This window comes from Lutra lutra, chromosome 7 (assembly GCF_902655055.1).
Source record: "Lutra lutra chromosome 7, mLutLut1.2, whole genome shotgun sequence".
In the NCBI taxonomy this organism is placed as follows: domain Eukaryota; kingdom Metazoa; phylum Chordata; class Mammalia; order Carnivora; family Mustelidae; genus Lutra; species Lutra lutra.
Genome location: NC_062284.1, coordinates 61,373,249 through 61,388,821, shown reverse-complemented (window position 1 = coordinate 61,388,821; position 15,573 = coordinate 61,373,249). Strand labels below are relative to the sequence as shown.

General features: G+C 52.7%; 1 protein-coding gene across 3 annotated transcripts in view; it reads right to left on the bottom strand.

Moving 5' to 3' along the window:
* MAPKBP1 (mitogen-activated protein kinase binding protein 1) overlaps positions 1-15,573 on the bottom strand; it is a 52,385-nt gene that overhangs the window by 12,649 nt on the left and 24,163 nt on the right. For 2 of the 3 annotated variants that reach the window (XM_047736834.1, XM_047736833.1), the window contains 8 exons: positions 15,216-15,307; positions 4,447-4,509; positions 4,157-4,214; positions 3,205-3,375; positions 2,665-2,802; positions 2,223-2,405; positions 1,488-1,648; positions 505-694 (listed from right to left, as the gene is read on the bottom strand). In XM_047736834.1, coding sequence (XP_047592790.1) covers positions 505-694; positions 1,488-1,648; positions 2,223-2,405; positions 2,665-2,802; positions 3,205-3,375; positions 4,157-4,214; positions 4,447-4,509; positions 15,216-15,307 — 1,056 coding nt within the window. Of the gene's footprint in view, positions 1-504; positions 695-810; positions 1,147-1,487; positions 1,649-2,222; positions 2,406-2,664; positions 2,803-3,204; positions 3,376-4,156; positions 4,215-4,446; positions 4,510-15,215; positions 15,308-15,573 lie in introns of those variants that run through there. The other variant, XM_047736835.1, reaches the window with a different exon arrangement.

Genomic DNA, 15,573 nt, shown 5'->3' with positions numbered 1-15,573 from the left:
GGAATGAGATTAAAAAAAGAACGTTGGAAGAACTTAGCGCCGTGTTTGTCACATAGGAAGCAAGCTGCCGCTGCTGGATACTCTCTGTAATTGCTAAGGGCAAACACCTTAACGAGCTCCTACTACGTTCCAGGCCCTCTTCCACGTCTCCCATTTATATTGTTTCATTTAGTTCTCAGGACAAGATTAATCAGGTGCCTCAATTTACAGCTCAGGAAACTGCGGTTCAGCCAAGTTCAGTAACTTGTCCAAGATCACCCAGCCCAGGATGAAGCAAAGCTAAGGTCAGACAAGGGTACAAGGGAAGGAGCCCGAGCTTTAGAAGCACTAAAATTTAAGCTCAGTCCTTGGGACCCATCTGAAGATATGGGGATACATAGGGATGTTGCCGGAGAAACAAGGAGGCAGCAGGAATGTAACTTTATACTCAGGGATCCCCACTTCCCGCCTCACAGCGGTACCCCAGCAAACCTGGTCCGTCCCAGGCCAGCCCAGCCCACATACCTCCACACTCCAGACGCAGGAGGAATGATACAGAGCCGAGTACACCTTGCCTACTTTCTTGGGGTCCCTCACATCCCAAACATAAATGCTGTGGTCATTGTATACACAAGACAGCCACTGATTCGTAGGATCAAAGGTCAAAGCAATGGTGTCTGGATACTTGGCATTGGCCACTCCAGAGAAGAGGCGACTGTTGGGAAGAGGACAGGACAAAGAGTGAGTGGGGAGCTGATGAAATGAAGGACTGGAAAGAATGAAAACCGAAGCCAAACCACAAAGGAAGCAGCAGAGTGAGCCTCTTCAGACCTGCAGGGGGGAGCTGCCTGAGAAAGGAAAAAGCAGCGCCTCATAGTTGTCAGCGGGGAGCTGACCTGGCACGCGCTGTTGGACCATCGAGTTCTAGTAAGGAACACAACCCACGTCACGGAACACCACAGTCTGACAAGGGAACTCCGTGGCCGTGACAGAGTGGAACAAACAAGACCCCTCATAACCATGTCCGAGAACACAGACAAACACACAGCACAGCACAAACCACAAACATGACCAGATGTTCCCGGTCCCGTCTGTGGTGACTGGCTACTGCTTCTTCACCCATTACAGCTTTTGCCCCATACCTTCCCTTCCACCTTTGAGATTAAAATTATAAAGATGCCCAGCTGTGCAACTGCTACCCCTTTCTGACAGCATCTAACCAGAGCAAACCTTCAATCCCTTGAACCATCCCTAAAATCCTCTACTATAAGCCCAAATCTTATAGTAAAGCCCCGCCTAACCCCCCCTTACTGAGACACTCCCCACTTTCCCACGGTGTATGGTCTCCTCTGTGGCCACCAGTATCAGGAAACCCAAATCTGTAGGTCTGCAGAGGTGTTCCTGGCAATCACTGGGGCAGACATACTCTTCACATAGCACAGCCAGGGAAGGCTGGGCCCAGAGGGAGGCTCTGAGCAGAGGTAGCCCCCCCACCCTCAGTAGCTCACCTGGCCTCAGTGACGCTGGCAATGTCGGTGCCCAGGGCGTGGGGCCGGGGCAGCGTGCTGAGGAAGTGCAGGTTAGAGGGGTTGAACAGGCGCACGGTGCCATCGGCACAGCCACAGAAGATGTAGTCTTGGCTCACAGAGATACAATGGGCCACAGTGGTCTGCAGGCGGAGGGGCTCGGGTCAGCAAGGGTCCCCCGCCCAACCCCTCCACCACAGTTGCCTGCTGAGAGGAGTGCAGCTAAGACAGAGGCTGCTCTGGCCTGAGCCCCTCAGCTGCTGGCTAGAGATGCCCCTCCCTCCAGCAGCAGGTGGCCAGCAGGCCCACAGCCACGTGCAGTTGGGGGATGGGAGCCAGGGACCCTTCTAAGGCCCAAGAGGTTTTGGCCAAGAGGACAAAGTAAGGAAAAGCCCAGCAGAGGGAAAAGAAACAGCATGAGAAAGACAGGAGGGTCTAGGCCTCACTTACTGTTAAGCTGTCTGTATTCTGAGCAGAAGAGGAAAGCAGGGGAAAGAAAGGCGGGAAGAGAAAGCAGAGAGGAGGGAGTTATACAGATCTTCGTGGGCTGGAACTAGGCCATGCTGGGGCTCCCCCAAACTCCTCTCACCTGTGGTCCCCTCCTACACGCCTGAGGGCCTGAGCCCCTGCTTAGGGAGCCAGAGGCATCCGATCTCCCCTGATTTGACCCCCGGGCGGCCAGCCCCGACCCATGGACCCATGGCCGGAGGTGCTTACTCTCAGCTCCACCCACTTATCCAAAAGCCTCCTGTCGCTGAACTCGCACAGCAACCCTGAGGACGTGATGCAGAAGGTGCTGTCAGCCTTCTTCCCTCGGCCACAGGCCACGTCGGTGAACAGGTTGTTGCGCAGCTCCCCCAGCAGCCCCGAGCGACCCAGCAGAGGCACGGTGGCGTTCACCTGTGGAGACACAGCACTCTTGCCACCCACCCACCCTGGAGCCTGTCCCGGCACATGAGGCCCTGAGGGGAGGGAGGAAAAGGAGCAAGCCCCCTGGCTTGCTCTTTGAGACGCTCCCTCAGCCCAGATAGCATCTGGCTCACCCAGAACTTCTGTACGGCTGCTGAGTGAGTGGAAGGGGCCCCATGTGGAACAGGGTCTCCTGGGGAGGGCCAAGCAGCCTCTGGCCCTGGGGCTACTTCTGGCCGCATCAGCTCACCTTTGAGGTCTTACTGTCATCGAGGTACCAGAATTTGATGTGCCGGTTGCCTGCGGTGACGAAGTAGCTGCAATCTTCCGAGAAGGACACCGCTGTCACCCGACTGGACACCTTGTTGGAGGCCACCACAATGTTTTTCTGGAGGTAAAGCCAAAGGAAGAATCAAAATTCTGCCCCTTGGGGCTAAGAAGAGGCTCAGAGGACGGCGGAAGGGTTGGATAGGCTGTGTACTTTTAAAAATGTTCCTTTCCAAGATTTTTTGGTCGGAGAAAGAAGGGAGAGAGAAGAATTTCTTTCTGAAGAAGTCAAAGAGATTCATTTCCTTGGGAGCCCCCCCCCCCCCCAGACATAAAACTAGCCCCTTTTTACCAGCACACTTGGCTACACAGTTGCTTTTCTGTGCTTCAGGCTCTTTTCTAGAACAAGACTGAGATCAGCAGAGTGGGGGGAAGGGGCTCCCATCAGCTGTGTCCTGGCTCCCCAACTGGCCTGTGACCGCCCACCATGAGGCTGTCAGGCCACCCCAGCCAGTCCACTCACCTTCCAGGCCCAGACGTTGACGATCATGTCATGCTGGTAGCCCACGGAGACGATGTACTTGGCGCTGGGGGAGAAGGCCACACAAGCCACCCCGTACTTATGCTCCTGCAGCTCCGCCACCTGGCTCTGCTCGGCCACGTCCCAGACACGCACGGCAGGCATGTGCCCACTCTGCGGGGCGACAAGAACCGTAAGTGAGGGCCGAGGCATGCAGCTTCCCCGAGCCTTTCAGAGTGGGGGCCCTTGCCTCCCCAACAACTACGTACAATCTCTCTAATGACCCTTGGCAGAGAGTCAGGAGCAGAGTGCTCTATGGGGCCAAGGGTAAAAACCAAAACAAAACAAAAACCGAAACAAAAAAACATGATCTCTATCTCAGGGCCATAATGATTATCCAGGAAAAGACGACCCCAGATTTTGTTCCACATCTCTGTATCGTGTGTGCACCTGTGTGTTTGCTCGAAATTCCTCAAGTGATTCTGATGGGCCTGCAGGGTTGAGAACTGCTCCCACTCAGGCCTATTGGGGCTCCCCAGGGGGGCTCCGGGCAAACCTGAGAAAGCAGAGGCATTCCCCTTGTGCCCAGCAGGGGGCCTCCGGGGACCAGGAACATTTTAAGACCGTGGTTTTAAAGCCTGCTTCCCAAATGGGCAGAATCAACCAGTGGGAACTTGTAAGAAATGCAGATTTTGGGGTCCCATCTCAGACCTATAGAATCAGAAATCCTAGGAGGCCTGGCCATGTGCGCTTCACCAAGCAATCCAGGCAATTCTGGAGCTCACTAAAGCTTAAGAACTATTGTTTTCTCAGGTAGAGCAAAAACTAGGGTTTAGCATCTGTTCAGGAAGCCAGAGAAGCAGCAGCCCTCACCAGGCCCAGGACTAGAGCCCTCTGCTGAGGCTAGGCCACCCCCCCACCCCCAGAGGACTGCAGCCCCCTTTCTCTCACTCACCTCTCCGGTGACCAAGTACTTGCCATCGGGAGAGAAGGCAAGCGCAGTGATGGTTTTCCTGCAGGGCAAAAGGGGGCCTCAGAGGGGCACTGACCACCTGGCCTAAGCCCAGCTCCCACAGAGTCCCCTCAAAAGGCAAGACCAGCAGACGCCAACCTCCGTGCATCATTTTGTTCTCTGGTCCTGGGGCCCAAACAGGCCCCAGACCGCAGAGCCACAATGCCCCAGGCAGTGCCTTTCTCACAGCTCCCCGGAAAAGGAGGTCCTCCCCAAGGCACAGACCCTTTTACCTGGAACTGTTGAGGATGTGGTGCTGTTTGTGTTTCCGGGGATTGAACAGCACGACCACACACCTGGGGAGATGAGTGAGACAAGAGACTTAGCCCCAGACCACAGCTCCCCCAGGAGCATCCAGGCCACCTGGAAATTCCGGTCACTCAGCACCAAGAGCTGCCTAGAGAGAGTGCAGAGGGACCCTCTGCTTGCCACCGAGGGCAACTGACGGCTTTTTGGCAACCCACTTTTCTGACTTCCCTTTCCCACCCACCAGGACCTATCTCTGCAGCCCCGTGAGCACAAAGGCTCCCTGGAAGCCTATCCTGCTGGGTCCCTAAGCACCAACAACATCTCTGGTCATACCCACAAAGGGCAGCGAGGGCTCAGGCCTCCCCACAGCCCTTGCCCAGAGCCCAGGAAGAGGTGCAGGAAGGAAGAGTCCATGTGATTTGATAAAGGTTGGCCACAGGTGTGCAGCCCAGTTCACAGGCTTGGAGCCACATGTCTGACAAGTGTTTGTGCTCCAAGGAGGGGTGAGGCCTCTCCTGGGTGTGCCCATGTGTGTACCTGGCAGGAGCCCACCCCACACTCTCTGTGCCCCAGATGAGGCAGGGGGTGGAAGGCAGGAGGCTGAAGGTTCAGGGAGGCTCAGTGAGACTAGAATCTCAGTGAGACTCTTGGGCAGAGAGAGCCCAAGAGGACCTGGGGAGGGCTGTTGAGTGTCTTGGAACTCCTGGGCCCTGCCCTGAGAATCCCTGGCCCCAGCAAGCCCAAGAAGGGTCCTCTGGACTGCCAGAAGACAATCAGAGCAGAGAAGGGTGGGAGGACCCTCTCCAACCAGGCAGCATGGGTGGACAGGGTCAGGCTCAGACTGACTTTCCAGAGGCAGTTCCAGGAGGAGGCCGGGCAGTAGGAATCAAGGCAGAAAGCCCAAAGCTGTGGCCAGGCAGTGTTCTCCCATAGGCTCAGTGGCTGTCAGTAGGCCTGGGCCCATTGCTCCTTCTGCCTCATTTCATTAGTACTGTAGGTAGCTGACAGGAGCAAGCGTGGGGCCTGCTACGCCAGGTCAGGGAATGGGGACAGAATGAGCAGAGAGTGGCATCCCCAGACCAGCCTTGTTTAATGGGAAGCCCAGTACCTGCTAGAGCTTGAAGCAAAGGCAAGTACAGCTGCTGGTGAGCGCTTAGCTCCACGGAACATTTCAATACGCACATTCCACAGGTGATCTCTGGGGACCCAGGCATCTCTGAGGCATACTAGGTATGCCCAGAACTGCCAGACTGAGCAACAAACAGCCTTGGGATTCCTGAGTCACATCTCCTCCTCTAAGCCCTCCCCAGATGTGCCCTCAGTTTCCTCTCTCCTTCACTCTTCGTCTGCTCATCTTTCCTTGTTCCCCTTTCTCATCTCCCTTCTCTCCTTACACCAACTTCTAGTCTCCAGCTTCCCTTACACATACGACAAAAGTTAGATGGCCTTGGGAACCCCATGCCTCATCACTCTCCTTCCCTGTTCCCAAACACACCACACACACACATACACACACCCCCATGCACACCTGCCCAGCTTCTGTTAGGGGCAGTCCGGGGTACAGGGAGCCTAATTCCTCCAAACAGACAGACTCAAAGAACCTTAGAGGTGGAAGGAAGGATGGAAGGAATTAAATGCAGTGTGCTAGGTGACTTTAAAATCACTGAGTCCAACCCTCCAGAACTTTGAGATGAGGAGGCCTAGGCTCAGAAAGGTCCCAGAAAGAATACAGCCAGGACTCCCAGGCCTCCTGCTTCCAGTGTACTTTACATCAAACACACATGCATGTCTGATCTGATCACAACACTCCTGGAAGATGAGCCCTGGGGCTTCCAAAACCAAACTCCTTCAAGTACCCATGAAGGCCCTGGGTTGTATGACCCCACCCTCCAGCTTCACCCTGAACCATGCTCCAACGTCATTCTTTCACTCTTTTTAATCTCCCATGCTCCTTTGCAGAACTATTTCCCTTATCTAGAACATTCTTCTCTCCCTTTTCCAATTAGTTCATCTTTAGTCCCCTTTCAGATCTCAGCTCAAATGGTCTCAGTAGATGCTCTCATAGCAAGCACGGCATATCAATCTTGTAACATTTATCACAGCTGTAATTTTCCATTATTTTTGATGGCCCTCCCACCAGACTGTGCCTTTCAGGAGAACAGTCTCCTGGGCCCGGCAGAGGCTGGCCCACTGCAGTTGTTCAAGAAGGATGTGAATGGGATAGCGCCTCCCTTAGTCCACTAGCTTGGTCCTGTGCGGCATCAGTAGGCCCAGCCCTCCCTGCTCCACGCCCCACCTGTCTTCTACGGACAGAGGGACTGAGGACATCTGGATTCTCAGAGGTAGAGTTGGGGTGGTCGGGATGCTGTGGTCTCTGGAGGCAGAGACCAGGGTCTGAGCCTTTGTTCCGCCACGAACAACTCTGCAACCCTAGTAAGGCACAAGCATGTCGACTTCTCTGTAATAAAGGATGGACACTCAGATCTAGCTCACAGGGCTTCTGTGAAGATTAAATGATTTTTTTCTGACACATAGTAGGAGCCAAACAAATGACAATTCTTAAGTTATTACTCTTTAAGCATGGAAAGGAGGCTGCAAGGGGGCTCCTGGCGGTGGGCAACGAGGTGTTAAGGGACTGTTTCAGGTTCTTCCTCTGGAAGAATGGAGGGAAGTCCTGTTAGGTTCTCAGCAATGGTAAAAACTTCAAAGGAGGCTTTATTTTTTTGTTCTGGGAAGGCAGCCAGGAAAGGAGAGCTTGATTAAGCTTGGGGAAAGAAAATAGCCACATCTCCATTCACTGAAGGCATGAAAGATTGGAAGGTAGCAAGGAAGGGATGGGGGAAATGCGGAGAGAGAAACCCCCTCAAATGTCTAGACAGCAGTGCAGAGGCATGGAAGGAAACAGAAGTGCCATCTCCTGGCTAAGTTAGAAAGCACCATACAAGAGTTTCAGTGCACCCCGAACATGAAGGCTTCCGGTTCCTTTAGTAAGCTGTCCTCAGCTCTGCACACAGTGGGGTTCAGTAACAAGAGTTACCATTTGTAAGCACTTTCTAGGTAGCAGGTACTCTGCCAAGCAGCCTTGATGTCTGGTTTTAGCTAACCCTTACAGCAACCTTGCGACTCTTAGTACAATTATCCCCACTTCAGAGACAGAGAACCAAGATCATAGAACCAAGAACGGAGAGCAGCGAGGTAACTGGGTCAAGGCCACTCAGCTAAAGCCACAGAGAGAGTCAGGATTCCAGAAGCAGTGCTCTCAGGGATCTGGAGTGGAGTGAATTGAGGAAAGTGAAGTTGGAGATGAGAGACATGAAATGCAGCTGACCTAACATGTGCAGGGTGCCTGTGAGAAGAAGGGAAAGCTGACTGGAGCACTTTGAGGGGAAAAGGATTTGGGCCACAGGATTTTTGGAAATCAGGACAGGGCAGATGAAAACTATAGCAGTTACAGTTACGAGTTCATAAATTTAGATATTTAGATTTTAATACTTTAGTCAGGTGTGCCTGGGTGGCTCAGTGGGTTAAAGCCTCTGCCTTCAGCTTGGGTCATGATCCCAGGGTCCTGGGATCGAGCCCCGCATTGGGCTCTCTGCTCAGCAGAGAGCCTGCTTCCCCCCTACCCCTCTACCTGCATTTCTGCCTACTTGTGATCTCTGTCAAATAAATAAATAAAATCTTAAAAATATATATATTTTAGTCAGTGTGGGGAAAAAAATCACACACACACACACACACACACACACACACACACCCGCTTGCCACCATGTTTTCTAACTTTCTTGGTATCTGGGTCGATCTGCGGAGAAGGCCCATCTCTGCAGGATCATCTCTCCAGCGGTGACTTCCAGCGTGAGCGGTTACAGGTTACCCAGCTTTCTCATCAGCTCCACAAAAACCATGGCAAAGGGCTTCGGCTGAGAGCTGCTCTGACTCAACCCGACCCCACACATATTCCAGTCAGCCGCACTCCAAATCCAGGAAAAGTAGGTGATGAGGGCTCTATGATATGCTTGTGAGTTTTCCTTTAAGCCTGTCATCCCAAAGCAGCATTGTGACTTTCCAAGGACGGTGCATCAGGCTGCTTAAAACACTGTCCAGGGGCACTTGGGTGGTTCAGTGGGTTGGGCCTCTGCCTTCGGCTTGGGTCATGATCCTGGGGTCCTGGGATGGAGCCCCGTGTCGGGCTCTCTGCTCTGTGGGGAGCCTGCTTCCCCCTCCCCCTCTGCCTGCCTCTCTGCCTACTTGTGATCTCTCTCTCTCTCTCTCTGTCAAATAAATAAATAAAATCTTAAAAAAAAAAAAAAAACACTGTCCAAATCACCCCATACTCACTCTGAGTCTTGCTGGCCCACAGCACCTTGTTTCCTCCTCCTGATAAGTGCAGCTCCATGGTGGGAGGAGGAAGGAGAGCAGTGTGTGTATGTAAAAATACAGCACAGATAGAGAGGGAGATGACCAGCTGTGAGGCAACCCTTCCTTTCTCCGACACTGTCTCCCCACCACCCCCAACATAGCCTGGAAAGTTCTCAGGCATGGCATGGAGGAGTTACACAAAAGAGAGAAATGTGCAAAGGAGAGGAGCACACAGAGATAGACCCCTAAGCTGAAATTTTTACTTTTAATTATTCAGATATAGAAACCTCCCCATAGAGAGGAAGAGGAAGAAAGAAACCAACCCCTGGTCACAGTTCCACTTGTGTGGAGAGTAATGCAGGTGCCAAAGGGAGGGTAGAACTTGGCACAGACATCCAAGGTTCCCACTGTGCCCCACTGGCTGAGGTCCTCGCAAGAGAAGAGAGCTCAACGACACTGATGTGGGAGCCACATCAGTCTTCTGTGACCCTGAGCAAGCTCCCCAATCTACAGGGAGTAGAGGGTGGGGTGCAGCCTGCATCAGTCTTTGGCCCTCCGCCTTGGCCCCCCAGGGCCTTGACCTCACCCAGCACAGCAGGCAGGCATCTGCACGTGTGCCCTTACAGCACTGTTGGCCACAAACCACCACAAGGGCTAGGCTGGCCGAACCGGCTGAGTCCCGTAATTCAGAACCCCAGGCTGTGGGTGCATGGAGACAGTAAGATCTCTGTCCCCCGGGGCCTCGGCCTGGGAGTCACGTGGTGGAACACCAGCACCAGGTGCTGGGCCCACTGCCCAGGGGGTCCTCTGAACCAGGAAGGGCCAAGCCCTCAACACGCCCCTTCCCCGGACAGGTCCAGGCCTGCCGCCAATCACCAAGAGCCTGGCATTCTCACAGGATCTGCCTCCTACCACTCTCCATCCCCCAGAAGGCAGAAACAAAAGAAGCGTGGGATGAGCAATGACACAGCAGCACAAACAGGGAGCAGGACACAAAAAGTTTGAGCGGAGACCCTGTGCCTTAGCCGTTCCCCTTTCAGACCAGGTGAAAACAGAAGGTGACTCACACAGGGACAAGAGGTCCTTCAAGCCTTGCTCAAATGTCACCCTCCAGCACGATTTGACATTACAACCCCATGCCCTACCCCCATTCCCTATTCCCTTTCACTATTTATTGCTTATACTTTTTCTAAAGCACACAGTTTCTATTTTGTGAAGTTCACTTTGGGGGAGGGAGGAGATCTGTCTTTACCACTAGACTACCAGCCCTGTGCAGGTGGTACTTGTATCCGTTTTGTTTATATCTCCAGGGCCTAGAAGAGAGGCACTCACTCAATAAATATCTGTGATGGAAGGAATAATCGACTAAGTCACTAGCCACCAGATCTCAAAGCCAAGGAACCCGCTGATGAGCAGAACTGAGAACTAGGGCCCTAGAGCAGGTATGTGTTCTCCCCTACCTCAGGCTTTTCGGACTCATGGACACTTGAGGGCAGTGTGATGATGGAAGGAACAAGAAAACTGGGGCAAGGCAGACCTGTGTGCTAGCATACTGTGTGATCTTGGGCGCATTCCTTAACTTCTCTGCATCTCAGTTGTAAAACTGTAAAACAGGAAGAGTAATATCTACCTCACAGAACTATGGCAGGGACTGAAGAAGACAGTGTGCACAGTGACCAGCACAGTGCTCCTGGCCATTTTCCTGAAGGGGACTCTGGCCCACCACTAACAAGGACAGCGAGATCTGGGGGATCAGCAGTTAACTATGGGAGCCCCTACTGTGGCATCCCAGACATGACTTGTTGGACACTAATGACTCATCAGGATCCTCACCCAGGTGTGGAATAATAAACCATCCCTCTGGATTCACTCCCAAAAGGGGAACCATGTAGCTTTAATTATTCTAAGAGACAATGAGTCTAGGATGTTTCTGAAGGCATCCTTGGTTGCCGTCCTCTTTAAATGCCTGCCACCTGGGGCCTTCCAAATAAGTGATCCTCTGAGGCCAGGTCATGGGCCCTACTGGCATCTCTGTTTCTGGGGCATTTTATGAGTCCCTCCTCAAAAACAGGAGGGAATGGGGTGCCTGGGTGGCTCCGATGGTTAAGCATCTGCCTTTGACTTGGGTCATGACCCTGGGGTCCTAGGATGGAGCCCCGCTTCGGGCTTCCTGGTGGCAGGAAGCCTGCTTTCTCTCTCCCACTCCCCCTGCTTGTGTTCCCTCTCTCGCTGTCTCTGTCAAATAAATAAACAAAATCTTAAAACAAACAAACAAAAAACAGGAGAGAAGACAGAGTACCGTGGGTATCAGTGGAAAGCTGGGCAGCACTTCTCTCTGCCCAGAGGACTCTAAGCACGGTCCCTTCTGGAACAAGATGGGAATCTCTGTGGACTCTAAGACTTACGGGCCCCGCCAAAATGCAATGTCTGGGCCCCCGTCCTCCCACCCATTACGCTCTAGCCACCATGGCCACCGTTCAGCCCCTCAAACAGGTACCCAGTTCCTCTTCTCCCTGGCACTTTTGTCCCTGCGGCTTCTGCCACCTGGACCACTGGGAAGTCAGATCCTCACGAGTTCGTTCCTCCTGGTCATTCAGACGTTAGCTGAACATGACCTCCCCCTGAGTCTTAACCACCCACTCCTAAAGCAGCCCCTCCCCAGCCCCAGCCCCACCAACTAGCCACTTACCCTCCTCTCCATCACTTGGTTTTACTTTCTCAGAACACTTCCCATCTCTGATGTCATCTTGCTCATTTATGGCCTTACACACTTATGGCTTGCCTGCCCTTCCTGAACCTAAACCCCACAAAGCACAGCCATGCTTCCTGCCCTGCTGCCGTACACCCTGCACTGGGAACAGTGCCTGGCCCAGAGCAGCTTTCGACAACAGCTGCTGACCAAAAATGAATGAAGGCATCTAGGACCAAGCCACCTGAGGAAGAGCAAAGGGGGCTCAGGGTCAGATGTGAGGCCCACAGAGCGACCAGAAGACAGGCCCCAAGGGGACCAAGGCTTGTGAGAACCCCTACACACGACTCCCATCCACCAGGGCACGAAGCCCAGGTGTCCTCTCTCAGGCCCATCCCGTGTCTCCACAGTCCCATGCACTCCCTGGCAAACAGCCACACAGGGCTTGCCCATAGATAGTCAGAAGCTAATTCCATGCGCCCTTTGCTCAGATGTCATTAGAACACTGTTCAGGTCGAGAGACTGTGGTTTCACACCTTGCCCAGTGCTTTGGAACTGGGGGAACCTCAGCGTGACTTCCAGGATGGGCTGAGTAAACAGTAAGGCCTTCTCAGGAAATCTGGGTTTGCCTTCCTCCTCCCAAGGCAACGAAGAGGTCTCCTCCAGGCTGCTGGAGAGGGGTCCTCTCACTCCAGTGGAGGGCTCTGCCCGGAGCATTCCCCCAGCCCAGGCCCCAGATTGAGGCACTGGGGGTCAAGAGAAGCTCACTCTCAGAACTGACAGGCCCCACCATGGCACTGGGGGCCACGCTGGGCTCCGCAGCACCTAAGCCCTCTACCAAGCCAACCACGGGAGGGGCCCAAGTCAATTATGGATGTGCAACTAAACTGAGTCCCTCCAAGAGGCTTTCTGGGGACCACCTGGCCTCCTGGAGCGGGGGGACTCCAAGTGTGACAAGTGAGGGGTAGGCTTTTCTGCGGAGAGAACAGCAAAGGGGGAGCTCTGGAGAAGAGATGCAGGAGCCACTAAAACTGAGGGGTCTCTGCCCAGAGACGTCACCCACCTCTGCCTGACACACAACCCCCCACCCCCCCACTACCCCACCCTCTTGGAGCGGTTTCATTTCCTTTCAAAAAACTTTGTTTTGGTTTGATATTTGCCTCTAGGCCTCCGGGAGACTTTTCTGAGCTTTGTTTTTCTTCTTGTTTCTAGGATACCTGAGCCACTCCTAGAGCAACAAGCACAGTAGGAACTAGAGAGTGGGGGTGGGGTTAGGATCCCCAGATAGGAAAAAAAGAAGAGAAGGGAGGGAAAGAGCCTGCTTGGCTCACAGAGACTTTGGGGGCCCCCAGACACGTCAGAAGCACAATAGGGACCTCCAGCACGGAGCAAAACGAAAAATACTCAGAAAAAAGGGGCATTTGCAAAGAGAGAACTTGGAAGTCCTAGGAAATCAAAAGGTCACGGAGTAGATCATGTCACCGCCCAGGGCTCACCCAAGCCAAGCACCCTGAGGGAACCTACTAGATACAAAGCTTCCATATACCATCTGGAAGGCTACTGACTCCCGGACACATGTGCCAGCATGGGCCCTGATCACACACAGAATCACAAATCCTTTAGTACCAGGCCTGGGGTCAGGGGCGTGGGGGGAAGAAGGTAGGGAGCACAGCTCCACAATCCCTAGGGCAGGCACACTGGGCTCAGTACAGACCAAGCAGCCGCCCAGGTCTTTCCTGCCCATCTCAAATCCAGCCCCGGCCCAAACTCCAACAAGAAGGAACCCGGCTTTCCCAGGCAGAGGCAGGCACGAGTGGAATTCCCCTGAGGCCGGCTGCACAGGGTATCCAGCAATAGAGGTCATTCATCAGCCTGCTTCTGGAAGGGGAGAAGGAGGCCGACCCAGCCTCCGCAGAGGAAAGCCGGTGCAGCTCTCACAGTACCCCCACCACAGACATCAGATGCCAAAGGGCAGATCAGGAGAGGCACTGGCCCCAGAATCCAGGGCCAGAAGTTTCCTTGGCATAGAATGAGATGCCCAGAAATTGGGTTCTTCTCAATCGTGTGGCAGGTAGGCAGCTGCTCAAGATGCAGCTTTTAAAAAAATAAGCAGGAAGTCAGGTCTTCCCGGACTCCACACCATTTTGAGATCGAGAGCTTTATAGTCAGACTACTAGGGTTGAAATGCCAGTTTAGACACTCACCAGCTGTGTGACCTGGAGCAAGCTGCTTAACCTCTCTTTATCTTAGCTTCTGCTCTAAATGGGATAGTAGTAGTACCAACCTCACTACCCAGGGTTGCTCTGGGTAGTAAATGAAATCATTCCTTGCAAAGTGCTTAGCAAAGGGCCTGGCACAAAACAAGTTGTTGACAAAGGCAGATTTTGGACGGGATGATCAAACCAAGAAAAATCATATACTGGTACAAAAACTACAAGAGTCGCCGTGGAACTCACACCGGGAAAGTGGGCACTCCTGAGCCGACGGTGGGGGAAGACAGGTGGAGCAGGGTGGCCTTCCCATTTCTGGGTTCCTGTGCCCAGCAGCAAGGTACGGAGGTTGACAGAGAGAACCAGAAGCAGCAAGGGCACCAAGCCTCCCGAGGAAACACTTTTGCAAGAGCCTAAAGAAACTGTGGCTGAGGGGTTTCTCATCTGCAGGAGCAGAGGAGTGAAAAGGCAGCAAGGGACAGAGGAACACTGGCCCCAGAAACCCTGCTTTTCTTCCATGGCACTGACGTCTTTCCAAGTGATAAGAGTAGGCAAATGTTCAAAGCAGTATTTTTCTTTCTTTCTTTCTTTTTTTTAAAGATTTTATTTATTTATTTGATGGAGAGAGAGTGAAAGTATGAGCAGTGGGGAAGGGCAGAGGCAATGGGAGAAGCAGACTCCCCCCTGAGCAGGGAGCCTGATGTGGGACTCCATCCCAGGACCCTGGGCTCATGTCCTGACCTGAAGGTAGATGCTTAACCAACTGAGCCACCCAGGCACCTGTTATTTTTCCTAAAATAAAAGTAGCTGGAAAGTGGAAACAACCCAAAAGCCCATCAACTGATGATTAGAGGAAGTGTGGGACATCCACATAATGGAATATTTTCCGGCCATAAAAAGAAACAAAGTACTGATACCCGACATGACATGTATGAACATTAAAAACATGATGCTCAGGGAAAAAAGCCTCACAGAAGGCCAGATATTCTACTTAAATGGAATGATTCCACTTACAGGAAATGTCCAGAACAGATAAATCTATAGAGACAGGAAGTGCATTAGTGGTTGCCTGGGGCTGGGGGTCTTGGGGTTGGGGGAGAATGGGGACTAACTGCTAATGGGTATGGGGCTTCTCTTTTGGAGTGATGAAAATGTTTGAAGATGAACTGTGGTGATGGTGGCACCAAACACTGAATTGTACGTTTTAAATGGGCAAACTGTGTGGTACATGAGACAGTGACTAGAAGGTAGATATTAAAGATGGTGATGGGAACTGTGTGTAATATCAAGTGTGACTCTCTATGTACTGGGCAGATGGCAACAAGGACAACATTCCACAAAGAGCCTTGACCTGGCCCTGTATCTCCTTTACAGAAAAGGTACCAAAACATTCACCTGGACAGATCTCCCAGAAGAAACCAAAAAACTCTTGCCCACCCCATCTGGTTTAGCATGGTTATAAACTCCCATGCGGTAAGCCTTCTTCCAATGTACTTACCCTGCTGGGTAGGCAACTAAACCCGATCGAGGGTCACAGGCAAGTCCTCTGCCTCCAGACACTGTTATTCCAAGCACCTTCTCCAAGGTCACCTGTCAGAGCAAGACAGAGAAGTGACATAAGGAGCGGGGTTGGAAGGAGGTGCTGAAGGTACACACGACCACCTAGCAAACGCTTTCTTTCTTTTCTTTTTTTTTTTTTTTAAGATTTTATTTATTTATTTGACAGAGAGAGATCACAAGTAGACGGAGAGGCAGGCAGAGAGAGAGAGAGAGAGAGAGAGGGAAGCTGAGCAGAGAGCCCGATGCGGGACTCGATCCCAGGACCCTGAGATCATGACCTGAGCCGAAGGCAGTGG